The sequence below is a fragment of the Leptomonas pyrrhocoris genome (assembly GCF_001293395.1).
Source record: "Leptomonas pyrrhocoris isolate H10 chromosome Unknown, whole genome shotgun sequence".
In the NCBI taxonomy this organism is placed as follows: Eukaryota; Euglenozoa; class Kinetoplastea; order Trypanosomatida; family Trypanosomatidae; genus Leptomonas; species Leptomonas pyrrhocoris.
The window spans coordinates 1,185,713-1,201,996 of record NW_015438357.1 but is presented as its reverse complement, the minus strand read 5'-3'; the positions used below and the strand labels follow the sequence as shown (position 1 = coordinate 1,201,996).

The 16,284-nt window shown below is 55.8% G+C and overlaps 9 protein-coding genes across 14 annotated transcripts; all 9 read right to left on the bottom strand.

The window, feature by feature from the left end:
- Positions 1–175: 175 nt before the first annotated feature.
- On the bottom strand, positions 176–2,057 carry ABB37_00383 (putative mitochondrial hypothetical protein; the record flags this gene model as incomplete). Its single annotated transcript, XM_015796560.1, has 1 exon — positions 176–2,057. The coding sequence occupies exon 1, from the start codon at positions 1,997–1,999 to the stop codon at positions 176–178; it is 1,824 nt and encodes a 607-aa protein (XP_015664568.1). The 5' UTR covers positions 2,000–2,057.
- A 613-nt stretch (positions 2,058–2,670) lies between these two features.
- ABB37_00382 (hypothetical protein) lies at positions 2,671–4,404 on the bottom strand (the record flags this gene model as incomplete). Its single annotated transcript, XM_015796559.1, has 1 exon — positions 2,671–4,404. Exon 1 carries the CDS (start codon positions 3,667–3,669, stop codon positions 2,671–2,673), a length of 999 nt encoding a protein of 332 aa, XP_015664567.1. The 5' UTR covers positions 3,670–4,404.
- Positions 4,405–5,257: 853 nt separating this feature from the next.
- Positions 5,258–6,335, bottom strand: ABB37_00381 (ribosomal protein L32-like protein; the record flags this gene model as incomplete). Its single annotated transcript, XM_015796558.1, has 1 exon — positions 5,258–6,335. Exon 1 carries the CDS (start codon positions 5,891–5,893, stop codon positions 5,258–5,260), a length of 636 nt encoding a protein of 211 aa, XP_015664566.1. The 5' UTR covers positions 5,894–6,335.
- A 582-nt stretch (positions 6,336–6,917) lies between these two features.
- Positions 6,918–7,648, bottom strand: ABB37_00380 (putative mitochondrial hypothetical protein; the record flags this gene model as incomplete). Its single annotated transcript, XM_015796557.1, has 1 exon — positions 6,918–7,648. The coding sequence occupies exon 1, from the start codon at positions 7,623–7,625 to the stop codon at positions 6,918–6,920; it is 708 nt and encodes a 235-aa protein (XP_015664565.1). The 5' UTR covers positions 7,626–7,648.
- A 721-nt stretch (positions 7,649–8,369) lies between these two features.
- On the bottom strand, positions 8,370–10,445 carry ABB37_00379 (putative mitochondrial hypothetical protein; the record flags this gene model as incomplete). Its single annotated transcript, XM_015796556.1, has 1 exon — positions 8,370–10,445. Exon 1 carries the CDS (start codon positions 10,365–10,367, stop codon positions 8,370–8,372), a length of 1,998 nt encoding a protein of 665 aa, XP_015664564.1. The 5' UTR covers positions 10,368–10,445.
- A 341-nt stretch (positions 10,446–10,786) lies between these two features.
- ABB37_00378 (hypothetical protein) lies at positions 10,787–12,239 on the bottom strand (the record flags this gene model as incomplete). Of its 2 annotated transcripts, none has more annotated exons than XM_015796554.1 (1): positions 10,787–12,239. In XM_015796554.1, the coding sequence occupies exon 1, from the start codon at positions 12,164–12,166 to the stop codon at positions 10,787–10,789; it is 1,380 nt and encodes a 459-aa protein (XP_015664562.1). In that variant the 5' UTR covers positions 12,167–12,239. The 2 variants fall into 2 exon arrangements, with proteins under 2 accessions (XP_015664562.1, XP_015664563.1); XM_015796555.1 differs by having other exon boundaries at positions 10,787–12,227.
- Positions 12,240–12,808: 569 nt separating this feature from the next.
- Positions 12,809–13,930, bottom strand: ABB37_00377 (hypothetical protein; the record flags this gene model as incomplete). Of its 2 annotated transcripts, none has more annotated exons than XM_015796552.1 (1): positions 12,809–13,930. In XM_015796552.1, the coding sequence occupies exon 1, from the start codon at positions 13,790–13,792 to the stop codon at positions 12,809–12,811; it is 984 nt and encodes a 327-aa protein (XP_015664560.1). In that variant the 5' UTR covers positions 13,793–13,930. The 2 variants fall into 2 exon arrangements, with proteins under 2 accessions (XP_015664560.1, XP_015664561.1); XM_015796553.1 differs by having other exon boundaries at positions 12,809–13,860.
- Positions 13,931–14,263: 333 nt separating this feature from the next.
- ABB37_00376 (putative 60S Ribosomal protein L36) lies at positions 14,264–14,803 on the bottom strand. Of its 2 annotated transcripts, none has more exons than XM_015796550.1 (1): positions 14,264–14,803. In XM_015796550.1, the coding sequence occupies exon 1, from the start codon at positions 14,791–14,793 to the stop codon at positions 14,476–14,478; it is 318 nt and encodes a 105-aa protein (XP_015664558.1). In that variant the 5' UTR covers positions 14,794–14,803; the 3' UTR covers positions 14,264–14,475. The 2 variants fall into 2 exon arrangements, with proteins under 2 accessions (XP_015664558.1, XP_015664559.1); XM_015796551.1 differs by having other exon boundaries at positions 14,264–14,800.
- Positions 14,804–15,539: 736 nt separating this feature from the next.
- ABB37_00375 (putative ribosomal protein L15) lies at positions 15,540–16,225 on the bottom strand (the record flags this gene model as incomplete). Of its 3 annotated transcripts, none has more annotated exons than XM_015796547.1 (1): positions 15,540–16,225. In XM_015796547.1, exon 1 carries the CDS (start codon positions 16,152–16,154, stop codon positions 15,540–15,542), a length of 615 nt encoding a protein of 204 aa, XP_015664555.1. In that variant the 5' UTR covers positions 16,155–16,225. The 3 variants fall into 3 exon arrangements, with proteins under 3 accessions (XP_015664555.1, XP_015664556.1, XP_015664557.1); XM_015796548.1 differs by having other exon boundaries at positions 15,540–16,175; XM_015796549.1 differs by having other exon boundaries at positions 15,540–16,167.
- Between the last annotated feature and the right edge of the window lie 59 nt (positions 16,226–16,284).

The window sequence follows — 16,284 nt, the reverse complement described above, 5'->3', positions numbered from 1 at the left end:
GTGTGTGTGTGTGTGTGACAACTATTTGAGGTGACGTAACCACAATCGATAAAACCGTAGCGCGCAACGGCCAAAAAGGGCCTAGCAGGTTCGCATAGTCCACCAAGGCGCAGCGCACAAAATGCCTCTCGCCTTTTCCGTCAAGACTCCCCCTCTTGTGTTTTTTTAACGGCCTTCAATGACGCTCCCATACCCCGCCAAGATCAACGTCGCCGAACGGAACGGCGCGCTGACCGTGACGGCGGCGGAGGTCGTCCTGATACTTTGCCTCCGCTTCGCGCCGCTCGCGCTTCTTGCGCTCGATCGGGGACTCATTCGACGGCGGTGGCGGCGACGTCTGCGCAGACGACCGTCGGGCAGAAGCCGTATTCGGTGCCCGCTCGCCAGAATAATGGCTTGGCTTCTCGTCCTCCGCCTGCTGCGCGGCAGCCGCATCGTGACGCGTCTGGTCATCGTAGCTGTAGGTGCTCTGTCCGCTGTAGCTCGCGGAGGCGTATTCGGGATTGAAGTTATCGGCGCCGGCGTCCGCGTTGCCACCGTAGTGGCCGGAGCCTTTCATTGGGTCGAAGTCTGGGTTTGTCCGGTTCATCGCTGATTCCTTCATCTTATCCATGGCCCGCTGCGCCCGGATGTTCTCAAGCGACTTGCGCATCATGTTGAGGCTCTCCGCATCCTTGCTGTCCACCGTCTCGTTAAAGAGGGAGCGCATTTCGGAACTGATGCTGTAGTCCCACACATCCTTGTTTTTGAAGTCCTCGGGGTCCGCGTACACGCCGGTGGGACTGTTGTCCCTCCGTTCACCTTGCATGACGGGCTTGCCTGTTGACGAGCCCGTCGCGAAGGCGTCGATGTCACCTGGTCGGTCGCCGTGCGTCTTGGCGCTGTTCATGTCGTAGCCCAGCACGCTCTCCTGCGTCTCCTGGTTGAAGGCACCGCTGCGGCCAAAGACCGCGCTCGTCATGTAGTCCTCCTCTGTTACCCACTTCTCCTCCATGTGCCACAGCGAGATCGGCACCGGGATGTGGCGGGCGTTGCGCGTCTCGTCCAGCTCCCAGTCTCGGTGCTCCGCCGGCTCCCTGCCCTCCGCCCGTCGGCTCGCCTCGAACCGTGTTTCCTCCTGGTTCTGCCGGGCAATGGGGTTCTTCATCTGCTTCTCCACCTCCAACAAGAACTCGAAGATGTCCGCCGAGTAGGTGCACATAGCCGTGCCGGCGAGCTCTTTGCAGTCGCTCTCCTCGTGCACCGTGGCGGTCAGCATGCCGACACATTTGCCGTTGCGCATCACGACGGAGCCGCACATGCCCATTTGAATCCGCCCGCGGTCAGCGTCCTCCTCGAGCGATGTAGTGTCGATAAAGAAGTGCTCGCGGGTGACGGCCTGCACGCGGGCCCGCACCCCGGTCGGGATCATGAGCGGCTCGGGGCCCTTCTCCTCGTCAAAGAGGGACTCGTGCGCCGTCATGCCGTACACCCAGACGTAGTCGCCCACCTGCAACTTCGCGTTAATTTCAAGCCGCGGCCGCATGATGTAGCCCTCGTTTTGCATCCACATCATCTTCATCTCGCCACTGCGCTTGAGGTTTTGCTCGGGGTGGACGACGCACAAGTCCAGCCGCGGGTTGGAGTGCACGTAGACGTGCTGATTGGAAGTGAAGTGCTTGTACACGGCGTTTCCTTGCACGGAGACGAGGCGTACCTGTGTCATAGTGTCAGCCAACGTGATATGCGAGACGAAGCGGGTGGGTCCTTTCGGTGAATAGTAGTTTGGGTAATCCCACGGTGTGATGACGTGGGCGCAGGTTAAAATGTGCGTCCAGTGCCCGCCATACTGCGTGAAGTTCGGCCCGCGTGTTTGCCCCATCCAGTCGACCTGAAAGCACGTCGCGTCCATCAGCCGCCGCCACCGATCAGTTTCCTTGTGTCGCCACTTAAAGCGTGTCTGCACCGCCATCGCGTACGGCTGGAAGCGGGCGTGCCTGGCGTAGCTGACGCGGAGCATCGTCGCCAGCTACCAATGGCTGTGAAGGCCTGTCTAATAAAGGCTGTCTCAAAAAGCTTCGTTGCATGGACGGGAAAAGACGACAACAGCGATCGGGCGGTTTCCACACGTCCAGATGCAACAGCGCCGCACTCAGCGAGGAGAAAGAAAAGAGAAGGTATTCGGATTTACAAAAATGCCTCAAAAGTGTATTGCGCAGAGGAGACATCGCGAACAGCGCCAGTGTTGAAGCGACAGTGGAAAACTCCATTTCTATTGCGCGTCCTCTTCTTGCTTATGTTGCTGCTTCAGGCAGCGCTAAGCAGCTGTCAACTTGCATAGCGTTTCGCGTCAGCTGAGAAAAAAAGACTGTTGTTGAGAACGTCTTCGGCAAACTCATATTTATGTATATATTGAAATGGTAAGAGAAAGCGGCACGCAAAACACACAAAGAAGGAAAAGAAGGATTGGATCCCCAACAGCGACGCAACTGCACCTCATAATCACGGACACCATCGCGAGAAGAGTGAGGGAAGGAGCTTGTTACGTCTCGAGTTCTGGCACGGGCGATAGAGAATCTGTCCACTTTTTCCTTTCATCTTTTGCAGCACGCATACCAGCGCTTCTTCGCCTGTCTGACGGAAGAGGAGGAGAAAAAAAGAATGAGGCAGTCCTCCAAAGGTGTCGTCCCTCTAACATCGCCGTAGCAGCACTACAGCGCGAGGACACAAGCTCTTCACATCACGGAAAGTCGTCACGCCTAGCTCCCATTCTAGCGGCGCAGGCGGGAAGCCGGTCACGAAGCGCACCGTCGACATATCCGTCGCATCAGCTAGCTCGTCCAGTGTAAGCACAAAGAGACTCAACTGGTCGACGAGGTCGCTGCGCAGGAAGCGGCGATGGTACTGCTTGCCGGAGGGACACCGCACACTGATCTGCACCGTCTCGCCCGCGGGCACGCCCTCCGCGGGCTCCTCGTGCAGTAGCCCACTCGCTTGCTCCTTGGCGGCCTCCTTCTGCTGCTGCCGCTGCGCCTCCAGCGCACGCTGCCGTGCCTCCTCTGCCTCCCGTCGCTCTCGCTCCTCCTTTTCTTGCTTCTCCGTCGCTGCGCGCTCCACCGCTGCCTTCGCCTCCGCCGCTTTCTGGGCCGCCGTGGCCTGTCGATCTGCCTGCTCTTTTCGCTGCAGTTCCTCTAGCAGGGCGCGGTCCGCTGCCTCCATCTCGGAGGCCGCCACCTCGTCCGCCGCCCGGGCCTGCTCGCGTGCCGCACGCTCCGTCACAAGGCTGATCTCCTCTGCCAGGTACGTGTCCCAGTCCTCGGTGCAGAGGCGCCACTCCTGGCGGAACACCTCGCGAGTGTGGTAACCCTGGAGGCGCAGAATCACTTTACGGCGGAAGAGAGCCGCGACGAAGGGAAAGGCATGGGCGCCGAGCTCGGTGGCCAGCTGATGCCCCTTCTTCTCTGTGACACTCACGCCGAACAAGATGCAGCTTTCGCTGAGGAGGGCGATGATCTCGTCCGTGCCAAGGACCTCGCGCAGGTATGCTCCCGTATTTTCGTGCAGGGGGCTGTGCAGGTACAAGATGAGGTACTTGGCGGTCTGGGCGGCGCTCCGCTGCGCCTCCTCCAGCGTCCCCTCAAAAAACGGGATGGTCAGCCCGTACTGTTGTTTCACTTCATCGGCTAGCATTCTAAACAGTTTATGCCTTCTTTTCTGTCTGTACCCTGATCTTTCGAAACTCAGCGGCGATGGTGATTGTGCAAGCTTCTCAGCTTGACGACCGAGCGCGTTGGTTGCGTGAGTGATCCTTGACGTTCCTCTCGTGGTTGACGTTTCTTGCTACTGCCGTTATTCTTCAGTTTCTTTCTTCTTTCACAGCGGACGCTACGGTTCAATCTTCTGTCGAGAAAAATAAATAATAATAATAACAATAGTATACAGACGCGTAGGTGCTGGCTTGGAGAACAACAGAAAGAGTGACGCGGTCTGACGTGCACACCGCGTCGCCTCACCACTATTTCTTTTTCAAGTGGGTAAGGAATATGTATCAGTTGCCGCTAAGGTATGTGGGTGTAGGCGTATAAATCGATTGTTGTTGGCGAGAGAGTCTACAAAACTGGAAGATTCCCCTGCCCTCAGTGAAGGAAAGGAAAGAGAGGATTTATGGGTGGCAGACGACAACAGTAAGCGGCAAGCGGCAAGGCACAGGAAGAAAAATATGAGGTCCTGCTCTGCCTAGGGCGGAAACAAAAAGAAATCGAATTAGTGGGTGCTTTTGTGTGTGTGTGTGAAAGCGTCCGTGCGTTTTTAGACGCCTCTTGAGAGACTTGGTTCTGGTAATAATGCAAAAAATGATGATGACTGAAATGGATCGTGCGTTCGGTGATGATGAGCACGCCAGTGAGCAAGCGCTTTGAAATACCTTCGCCGGGTGATGGTTGATTTGTTGGTGATCAAGGGCATTATCAAAAGATAAGAACAGTGAAGAGAAAAGTGTTTGGCAAGAAAAACGCACCTCGTTGTCTCACAGAAGAGAGAGAGAGAGATACTTTGGAGTCCTTAGACGTCAACAAGTTTCGCTGTCAGAGGATGACGTTTTCAAACATCGAATAGTGCCGAAACGATCCGCACGGGCCTCTTCGTTTCGAGTTTGACTAAGGTTTCTTTTAAATCGACGCGGTTTTCTCTTCTTTTTGCTGTGGAAAAGCACGGAAAAACGCCAGAACTCCTCCTCCCGTTTATTGACAGTTTTTTTTTCTTTGCTTTGTTCAACGAGCCCATCGAGGTAAGCAGGCTTGAAAGATACCAGCCCCGTGAATTAAGTACTGTTATTCTTTTTATCACCGTTTCCATCTCATCAACGAGACGCTTCTTTTTTCAGCTCTGGGTAACTTCTACTTTAGCAACATACTTTATATACCTGCGCTGTAAGCATCGGATTGCCTTTTCTCTACTTTGTCGCAAGTACACTCCGTCGCTCCCTGCGGTGGTGAACTCGATGATGATAGAGAGAGAAAACAGAGGGAAATACGCAACCGGGGCAGCTGCCATTTTGTCAACATCGGATGCACTTATGAAAAGCTATGTAAAAACGCAGATGGAACTGGAGAGGAGGAAGCCGCATGAAAGCGTTGAGTTTCGTACCCGCAGAGCAGAGAAGAAAGGAGAGGATGTGTGCACTCTCATCGCTACCTCTTTGAATAAGGTTCTCCCAACCTCCGCCGCAACCCCCATTGACACCACTGCCCTCAACAGTTACGTCTGTCTGCGTACTTGTTTACAGCGATCCATCGATCTCGCACGTTGCGTCTTTTCGCATGAACTCAATCGCCTCCTCTGGGGTGTCGACAAAATGAATAGCGGTGCGCTGCTCCGGCGGAATGCTCAGCGTCTCCGCGATGCCCTTGCAGCACTGCTCCCAAGGATCGCGGAAGGCGACGATGACGGGGCGGGGCAGCCCGCCCGGGTGGATGACTTTCTGGACCCAAATCGTCACCAGCTCCTGCAGTGTCCCCATCGTGCCTGGCAAAATGAGAAAGTAGCGCGAGTGCGTCGTGAGCTGCTCAATACGGTTCAGCATCGAGGTCGAGTCGCGCATTTCGGTCAGGTACCTGTTGCCCTCCAAGGCACGATCAGGAAAGAGACCGGAGACCACCACGCCCACCACCTCCATTGAGGCCGCCGGGGAACCGGGCACGGCCGCATCCCGGGCCTCACGCGCGCCTTTGCTGACAGCCTCCATGGAACCGCAGTAGCCGCCGGTAAAAACAGTGAAGCCGCTTGCGGCGGCGAGGCGGCCGCAGTCCTCCGCCTGCTGCCACTGTGGGGTGTCGGGCTGCGTTCGCGACCAGCCAAAGACCGCCACCGCAAGCCTGTCGTCGCGGCTGTAGTCTGGAACAGGAGACGACGCCATTATCTGTTGGGGAAGCTCTCACTTTGGTGTTGTCCGGGGCAGTTAGTGCTCTAGTGAGCGCGTCAACAGGAAAAAGGAAACGTTTTCTTTGGTCTCGAAATGATGAAATAAAGAAGCGTACTTATTCCTTTTTATTATTAGAAAGCAAACGTTTGACGTAATTGCCTTGTGCGATAGCTGTTAGGGATCCAAGTCAACTTAACAGAGGTAAAGGAGGGGGGGGGTTGTGATTATCATCAAAAATGCATATATAACGCAAGAGTAGATGGTGTGTATGAGTGTGTCTATAACATAAAATAAAAGCGAGCGCATTCAAATCTCGAAAGCGCGCCGTGGAAGATGAGAAATGTCAATGTAGAAACAAAAAAAAATGAAGGTGACCTTGTCGAGACTGTCACCACAGGAGACCCCAGAGACAGAGAGAAATGGGCAAAGACGTGCTGTCAAAGGAGGGCGTGAGAAACAAGATCCCACAGCGGCGGATTGAAGTGTTTGAGGGGGGGGGGAGAGGGAGGCGCAGTGAATGAGACAATAAGAAAAAAGAAGTTGAAGGTTTCCGGCGAGAACACGCCAAACGCACACGGCCCATCAATGTAAGCCCCTCTAGGTGCGAAAGAGTCCATTCTGCCTCTAGCAGATTCGTGCAGCGTCGGAAACGGCGAGGGGAATTGGACGGCTCCCAAAAGTTGTGGAAGTTGCTGTGAGCAGAACGCATAACCTAACGATCGTAAAAGCTGATACAACAGTTGAAGGTTCAGCCGCATCGATGCGCTTCTTATAATCCTTTCTTTTTTACTTTTATTAAACGTACCAACGGACGCTAAGGGCAACAGAAGACGGTCAGTGCGGAACGCACAGCACAGGACCTCTGGTGCATGATACCGTAATGAATATTAACCGACATCTGTGAACAACAGCACCCGCGCCAGCGAAGCTTTACTATCGACCGGACGTCAAGAAGCAGAACGACAACAACAAAGACCAGCGGGCTTTTTCCCCCGATAGAAATGTTCCTTTCCTTTCCTCACGACGGCGGGGCACCAGTGTTCAGGGTGCTCAGAATCTTCTGCGCCACCGCATCGGGCGGGGTGTCGATCACCGGGCCAAAAGCGTCGTGGCGCGCCGCGGATTTCTTGTCCTCAATGCGGATGTCGTCCTTCCCCGCCTCGTCCTTCATTGCACGCAGGTAGGCGTGGTAGTCAAACTGACCGGGACGCTTGTTGAACGTCTCCACCCACGTCTCGTATAGCCGGGGGAAGGTGTAGTACTTCAAGAGCATCTGCGTGAGAAAGATGCAGTCGACCCGCTTGAAGACCTCGTCTTTGATTTCGCACCGCACCAGCACTAGTTGCTTGCTGCGCGCCAGCTCCGTGAAGAACTGAACGGTCATGTGAATCTGCGCGTCGTCCTGCTTCTTCTGCCACTCACCGAGGGGGGCGACACCGACCAGGTCGTCCTTGAAGTTCGTCACCACGTTGAACAGCCCTGTGTCACGGAAAATGGGAATGACGAAGTACGGGCACGCCTTCAGGCGCGGCTCCAGCGCGTAGTACGCCTCGGCGGAGATGGTTCGTCCCCAGTACTGCAGAAACTGAATGTGATGGTTATTCCAGATGGTGGCCACCTGCTGCGGCGTGGCCATCTCGAAGAGGCTCTGCTTGCAGATCTCATCGAGCGACTTTCGACCTGGCCGCTTGAAGTAGCCGAGAGACGGACGACAAGAGCGCAGCATCGTGAACCCAACACGAGCACTCTTAGAGATAGCACCAAATCGAAAAAGGAAAGCAGATTATTTTTTTAAAGAAATGAAAAAAGAAGGAAGAGAAATTTGACTTTAAAGCTGCAGAAGTTACAAACGGCGGTTCTCGAACACACGTTGAAGCAATGCATTAATGGCTGTTGGGTTCATACCCTACTATTATTATTTATATTTTCTGATTTACGATTCAGCCATCTCTCTTTCTTCTTCACATCAATTGCGAAAGGGAAGTGCCACATACGATGAGTGTCTTCCCGTTGATGTACTGCCACTACGGTCTTTGTAACTAAAGCCGAGTTTTCCCTCCAGAAAAAAGGCCGTCTATTCATACAAAAAAACTCACCTTGACGTGCTGGCGTTTGATCGACGGTGAGAGAAAACACATTCTTTTTTAGTAGCTGCTACGAAAGAGGAAGAAGTGACAATAACTTCCTGCGATAGTAAAGCGCATCTATCTTGAGTGTAATGAAATCTAATGATAATAGTAATGTCATCTAAAAGTACGTGCGGGGATGTTGTACGTTTTGCGTGTGTGCGTGCGGGTGCGGGTGCGTGGGTGCGTGGGTGCAGCTTTCGCTCGCGCGTGGTCCATGCGCCCCGTTTCACGCACACGCAGCGGACATCGCAGCACCAGCACGCGGTCGTCAATTTCCGGAGACGCGGAACCGACACCCAAAAGAAAGGAAGAATTGATCTCTCACTCTCTCTCTCTGAAATCTAATGAAAGACAGCGCGTCGGGCCCCCCGCTCCTCCAGCGAAAACGCCGTCGGTGTCTGATGCTGACGACTGCTAACGGTGGTGGCGCGATAAAGTCGATCATGACTCGCGCTGGAGCCCCGCGAGGACGCCACGGAGCCACGCGGGCTGGGGCGATCACTCGTGTCCGCCCACAGGCTAGGGCCACGCCGCGGCAGCGAAGACGACGACGACTCGCGGGAGTGAAGGCGGCGGTCGGCGCTGTTCTTGTCGCTTTGACTGCGACTGCGACCTGGTTTGACGACGTCCGCCACACGCCCCCCTGTGCGATCTCGCGGCGCTGGAGAGTCCCCACCGCCACCGTCGGTATTGCAAGTGCGAGCGCTGCTGGAACTGTGGGTGGACGAGGCACGGATTGGGCGGTGGTTGCTGCCGCTGTAACTCGGAGAGCGACGGGCGCTGCGTGTTTGGCCGTGTGCGGACGGCCCAGGAGGCGTATCGAAGCGAGACGGGACGCGCCGCTGTAGTCGTCGCGACGTTGGCGTGGGTGTGGGAGACAACAAGGGCTGCCCGTGGTGGTCACGACGGGCGTCGCTGCTGCCGAGAGATCCGTGTCGCCGGTTGTAGGGCCGACGTGTGTTTCCGCCACTTTCACTGCCGCCACGATTCGAGTTTTGAGAGAGAGAACGGAGGTATGGGTTGTCGCGTCTGCTGCTCGACGAACGCTGTCTTGTACCACCAATATCCCCGCCACGCGACGTGCTAGACTGCCGCTGCAAGTCGGCGTTTCTCTTAGAAGTAGAAGCGGAAGCAGGACGGTTGAGAAGGCGGCGCTGACTGCGTTCGCGCTCCAGCGTGCGCAGCACCGCCTGGCGCTCCTCGATGGCCTCTTGCAGCTGCACACGCAGCTCTGCGTTCTTGGCACGCAGCTTCTCGGCGCCGGCGGCGTCCTGAACACGTTTTTGGAAGTCGTCACAGAGGCGCTGCATCTCGTGCATCTTCTGCTTGCTGAGTTGCACCAACGCCGCGTTCTCTCGCCGGAGTTTGCCGTTTTCGTTCTCGAGACACGCCAGGCGTTCCAGTGTGCTGCGCAGCTCCCGCTCCAAACGCGCCTCGGTGTCGGGGGCGGTGAACTTGTGTGCCACAGTCGGCGCACTTACAGCGGCGGATTCCTTGGCTGCCTGCACATCATCGTCATCCGTCTCCGTCACCTCGGACAGCGGAATTGGAAAGATGGCTCGAGTGAAGTCGACGTCGTAGTCGACGGTGATAAAACGCTGCTCCAGCACCTCGTCGGCGATGTCGGCGTCTAATTCAATGACCGTGTCGCCGACAGCTGCGCAGATACGGTCAAGTGTTTTATTTCTTGTGCTCTTCTGATCCCCGCTGTGGACCTCGTTGCTCTCCTTCGTCCCCTGTCGGATGGCTGCCACACCTCCATTCGTCGTGTCCAGGCTTACGGGCGTTGCAGACGAACCCTCGTCACCTGTCACGCTTCCCTCTGTCGTACGTTGCTGCTGAGGCGCTGGCGCGGAGGGAGACGAAACGGGTGAAGAGGCGTTTCGTTGCTGCAGTACATCGCGCTGAATGCGCTCCTTCATCTCCGCCACTGTCTCGACGTAGAAGCGGACGCACGCGGATCGGCCAATGAGGGCGTCGTACAGCATTCTGGAGAAGTTGGCGAAGCTCTTGCGCACCCCGGCAGACGTGGTGAGGGCCACAACATCGCCCTCGCTCAGCGACGCTACCAGATGACGCGGTGGGGACGATGCTGGGGTGGCGGTTAAGGAGGAAGGAACCGCGTCTCGGCTGGGACCCCACACAATGCCGGCTGTGTTGCGGCTTACTACTACAGAACCTGCATGAACAGGGGGTTGCTTTGAGAGTGGTGCCCCGTTAAGTGGAGGAAGTCCCAGAGAGTTGGTGCGCACATCCAACCACAGCTGCTGCTGCTGCGCATTCGAGGTGAAGCGCACCACGTAACGGCCGCAGGGAGAGTAGACGGTGCACTCCGCCATCTGCCCAGGAGGGGGAGAAAGGAAAACGCTGAATCAGCAATGTAGACGCGAAAAGTGGGTCAGTCAAACCACAAAGCTGTGGGGAATGCGTTTGTGCGAGTGAAGAGCAGATAGAGAACAGAAAGAAAAAAGACAGGTGATAAACTCAATAAAGGAAGAAAAATGGGGGAAGAGAGGGGGTTCATTTGTCGGCCAGAAATACTGTTTTGTGAGGTGCGCTGAAAGCAAGCACTCAAGGTTGTACCACACTGTTTCGCTGCCGCTTGAAGAACAGCGTCGAGCATCGCTGCTGCCGCTGCACTTCCACTTCCGCAACATATGCATACTTTTACTTTTCCATCTGCTTTGGGTTCGACTCACTTCTGTTGTGGTAGAGAGCAGTCAGTTTCTGTCGGAGGCACACACACACACACCGCTCGCTACGACATCATCACCTGACCTTCCCTGCTGCAGTTGCGGTAAATCGTCACCGTCTCCGGCACTACCGTATCGCACGCCACCGCCGCCGCCGCCTCTGCGACGAAGTTGTTCGAGTCGTTCACTTTGATCAGCGGGGCAAGGGCCGGCTGCTGCCAACGTGCGAGCACGCCGACGGGGATCGCTACGGCGGACCCGACAGGATGTGTGTCCGGGTCTAACAAGTAGAGCCGGGCGGCCTGCCCATGCGGTGCGGCGGCCTCGAGAACGTGGTTCAGCGCAGTTTCGCTCTGCACATCCACAAAGGGCGGAGGATAGAAGAGGGGGTGCCCGCTGTGGTGCCGCTCCTGCTCAAAGTAGGCCGCCCACGCCTCGGCGCGTAGTTGACTGTAGAGGCGGGTCAGCTCCTGTGCAAGTGCGGTGTTTCCTCCCGTTGCCACGGATAGCTGCTCAAGAATGCTGGCTTTCGTGTTTGTGCCGCTGCTTTTCACGTCTGGTAGTGCAGCGGTGCCACTCTTGGAAGCCGAACTCCTTGCTCTCTTTCGAATTTCTCCATTTCCGCTGCATGTGTGCTCCGTGTTTGCCGTGGAGCTCTTGACAGCAGCAGCGAGCTTTTCCACCTCCGCCCAGCTCTTCGGCACGCTGTCGTTGTCCAGCTGAGCCGTCAACATCCGCCACGTACGACGCCAATCCATGGCAAAGGCCGCCTCCACACGTGCGGAGAGGGCCGCGTTGAATTGCGGGTTGCGAACCACCTCCATCCCCATGGCGCAGTCCGGGTGACAGTAGTAGTTGTACTCCTTACCGATCTTCGCCGCCGCCATGCTCATTGCTTGCGGAGACGGCAGCTGATCTACGTAGGACGTGTCTCGGCTGTGCGCCAAAGACAGTGAGACGCCTGGTGATGCAGCTGTGGGAGAGCTCGATGTCCATTCTCCTCGCGTCGGAAGTGACAACCTCACCGCACCATTGTTACCTCGAGTGGGGGAAGAAGAAGAAGCGACAGCCGACGTCGCCGCTGCCGTTGCGGTGTTTGTGCTCGCCGGCGTCGCAACGTGCATCGCTTGTGCGAACGTTCCCGCGGTCCCTCGAGGGAGCGTCACAGCAGAGGATCCGGCCACTTCCACAAAGAGCCACTCATGCGAGTACACGTCTCGTGCGCAGGTGATGTGCGTCTGGGATCCGCATGCGTTGCACGTCACGGTGGGGATGTCTGGCAGGTCGCGACCGCACATCGTGCACAGGCAGTAGAAGCAGCGAGCAGGCGACGCTGACGGTGCGGTAGGTGAAGTAGCACCGTAGGGTCTGCTACCCTTTGATGCGGGAGAAGGGAACGTTGTGGTTCCCCGCTGCACATGTGTGACCGCGCATGCGCACGGCATGCTGCTATCGTTAAAGGATGCTGTGGGTAGTAATGCGTGACGAGTTTTCCGTCGTGCTTCTGCATTTCAGTCTCCGTGCCCGTCGACAATGGCAATATAGGCGATGAAGGAAGGGTACAGGGAAAACAGAAAAAAAAAACGATGGTCAGGCGGAACAAAGTCGCTTCACGAAGCTGCACAATACGAGTAATAATAACGCCTCTCACGTCAACGAATTATCGCGCCGCAGAAGCAGCGAAAAGACACACCTACAAACGACGACATTCGAAATCCAAGCGCTTCAAGAAAAAAAAAGTCACAGCACAGCACTGACAGAAACAGAGAGGCAAGTATGCGGGACTTCTGTTCTACGAACCACTTTTAAGTTTTATTGCGTTCGTTGGCGTGAATTGCACGCCTCCTTTTCACGCATGCTGTAGCCGAAACCGAAACAGCAGACAATTAAATACTTACATGAAACCAGCCGAGGACGGTTTCTCTTTTCTTTTGAAGAAGCGTCACTCCTCCTCCCTCTCTTCTTCACTAGACCTTGATTTTCCTATCTGCTTGTAGAGCTGTGTTTCGCATTTCCAGGGCATTACACAACGTTACAACAACAAAATTAAGGCGAAAAGACGACCTCCCTCTTGTTGCGACAGCCCTCTAGTTGCCACCAAACGCGCTGTGCACCTTCGTCAGAAGTGCCTCCAGTTTCTGGCCTTGGCCATCTAAGAAGTTCGCCGCTGGATTGCAAAGAAGGGCGTCCACAAGCCACCGCTCCAAAGCGGCCTCATCCGCCCTAGGCCGAGGTGAAGCCGTCGTGCCACTCGCGCCGACTGCGTGGCACCACAGGAAGAAAAACACCAACCACACATGACGGCTCGACGCAAGACGACTGCGGCTCAGCTCCGGCAACGTCTCCACATCGGAGAGAGGGTGCATGCTATGCAAAATAGCTGTGGGCGATGACGACAGCGTGCAGGGTGGTACATCCGTATTCGATGATGTGAAGAAGAGTGAGTGAACGCGCAGCAGCCCTGTCCAAAACAACGCATGGGCTCCGTTTGCGTCGTCAGAGTGTGAAAGTGGACTTAAGTGCGACTGCTCAGACTTAGCCTGAGCGCTGTCGAACAAGCAGGCGCTGCCGTCGAGCTGGGCAAAAGGTGTGTTGGTCACGTCCTCGCGTGTCAGCTCGTAGGCGTGCCGGATGGCGGCGGCGTACGCCTGCCGGAAAGACTCACCGACGTCGTTTTCACTCCTTGCGGTGCTCCAGAAGGATCGGATGGGTGAGGGAAACTCCGAATTGTTGTCAGCTTGCTGGCTTAAAGACTCAGCGCACTCAGCTACTTTGGGCAAAGGAGCAGGACGCTGGGTGAGATAGGAGTGTGCCCACTCACGCAGCGACTCGCACCAGCGGCGTTCCGAGGCGCACCGCTCTAATTCCCGTTTCCGTATCTCCCCAGTGAGGTAGCGAATGTACGTGGCTGCGGTGACGGATGGAGCTGCGTCCGCGTTGCTCATTTCCTGCCGTGTCAGTGCGTTGCGCTCCCGTTTGTAGACGGTGTTGATCAGCGTGTAGTCCTCTGTGCGCAAGACGCAAAGACGCGCCACATCGTCAACGAGACCTGCTGCGTACGGATCCAGCATGTCGACTCCGTTGTCCGTTTGTTTGTGCCGCCCACGTGTGTGCCTCCACGTGTGAGGAGACGTCCGCTAGTGAAGGCGTGTCCGACACAGAGAGAGTGAAAAAAGCAAGTCAGAAAGTAAGTGACGCATCAGGTGCCTACAAAGGGAAGAGAAACAATAGCAAGAACACAAAGTGATGAGCAGGAGTCTGTACAGGCAAGGATACTCTCCTGTCCTTCGACTGCGTAGCTGTGAAGCCTCCCATGCAGACATGAAATGAGACCATGTCTTCCGCAGTCGTGTTGCGCGGTACACGCGAGCAAGCCAGAGACTGCTAGCTTTGATGGTACGCACGAGAACAAAGGAGGAGGAGGGGGACGAACGGCGCGATAATGTAACGCGGGCATTTTCTTCCCGGATAGCACACAGCAGCGAACAGAATACCGCGTTGCAACTTCCGGCATTGTTTATTATTCGTTCTTTCTTTTTTGAGTTGAGTAAAATGATGAAACGTAAAAGCAAAAAAAGAAAAGGAACGGTTAGAACAGTGAAGTGAACAGAAGAGCGGCTCGACGAGTGTGCGTAGCATTGCTTTTCAAGCAAAAAAAAAGAACCCTCTTCACACACACGGCACCTTTCTCTTTCTCTCCTTCTCATTTTCTGCGCCGCCTTGACAGTTCCGCCCGCAAAACACCCACTCAGATTTAGTGGTGCTTCTTGGTGGCGTGGCGAAGGGCCTCCTCCATCTTGGAGCGCTTCTTCTTGGCCGCCGTGAAGTCACCGAGGCGCTTCTTGCAATACTTCAGGGCACGCTTCTCCTTGCCGACGCGCAGGAACTCCTGCACACGCTTCTCCAGGGGCGAGAGACCGACCAAATCGGCAATGATCGCCTTGACGGCGCGCAGGCGCTTGTGGGGGACGGCGTAGCGGTCATTCGTCGACGGCTGGCGCGCGCGGCGGGTCGTCACGTGACCCTTGTTAAACCCGGCAATGATGCCGGTGCGGGGAGTAGGAGCGGACATTGTTCCTTCTGTAAATACGGTGGTTATGTGGTTATGTGGTTGTGTGTGTGTGTGTATGCGAGTGATTTAATGAAGAGGAAGAGCATATTAAAATGTCGCGGAAGTGGTGGGAAACAGAGAAAAAAAGCAGTAGAGAAATTGTTTTGGTGAAGCGAAAAAGAGTTATACAAGGCACGATGGTTGAAGCAGAAGCGCAGAACATGAGACGGCAACTTGTGTCTGCGCACCTCCCTCGTTCACTTTTTGGGGGGCGAGAGAAAACGTATGAGGAAACGAGGCCTCCTGCCAACTTCTCCTTAGCCATCCATCGGTCGCTTCGCGACATCCGCAACGGAAGAGCAACGACAGGAGAATGTGACTGACGCGAGTTGCTCAAACATGCAATCATACGCGAACGCTGAGAACAGCGAAAGCGAAATGGACTGCTCCGAAACAAAGTTGCAATGCTGTCACCAGCACACTCGTTGTTTGCTAATAAGTATGTGTTTTTTATCGTTTATTTATCGTAAAGCTAAAATGAAAAAAAAAAGTGACTGCTAGCCAAAACTAGATCCAATCTGCACAGATGAACAACAGGAACGAGCAAGACGCGAAGGTGTCCGGCGCTGCGCAGCAGTCCCACAGAAAGCCCAAAAGGTGCAACCGCGGGGCTGCCACTCCACCGCGATCGGCCTCTTCCATCCTGCTTGTGGTATGAGTTGCACACGTGTGTGCCATACAGCCGTGATTGGGAGGACGACCCGTCGTTAACGCTTGCGCAGGAAGACGATGCGGTTGTTGCGGCGCCACGCAGCGCGGTAGGACGGGCGCAGCTTGGAGGCCTTGTGGCCCTTGTGGCGCAGACCGCGGTGCTTGCGACCCGCAGAGGTGAGACCGCGCTGCTCACGGTGCTTGTGCACGGAGTTGACGATCCAGTTGATGCGGGGGTCGCGGCGGATGGTCTTGCACATGGGGTCGACGGCGATGACCTCGTACCACTTGAAGGTGGAGTCCATGTTCACCCAGTACGAGTTCAGCACGCGCAGGTTGCCGAAGCGCTTGCCCAGACGCTGCTCAGCGACGGCCTGGTTGTTCTTGTTCAGCTTCATGCCGAGCACGCCGCTCGTCTTCGGCTTACCGTAGGTGATACCCTTGTGCACCGGGCGTTTGCGGCCACCGCGGCGCACGCGCACGCGGAACACACAGAAGCCCTGCTTCGTCTTGTAGCCGAGCATGCGGGCCTTCTCCGGGCGGGTCGGGCGGCGCAGGCGGACGATGGTGTGCTGATGACGGAACTCCCACGAGCGGATGCGCTGGATGAAGCGCATCACATCGGAAGACTTCTTCTTCCACAGCTCGTTCAGGTACATGAAAGCTCCCATTTTTGGCGGCGCTAACAGTCTATCGGAGGGGGATGTGAGTGTTGGTACACATACATAAAAGGTACATGACCAAGACAGAAATAAAAGGAAGGAGAAGAACGAGGTAGAATTTGAGCCAGAAGTACAAACA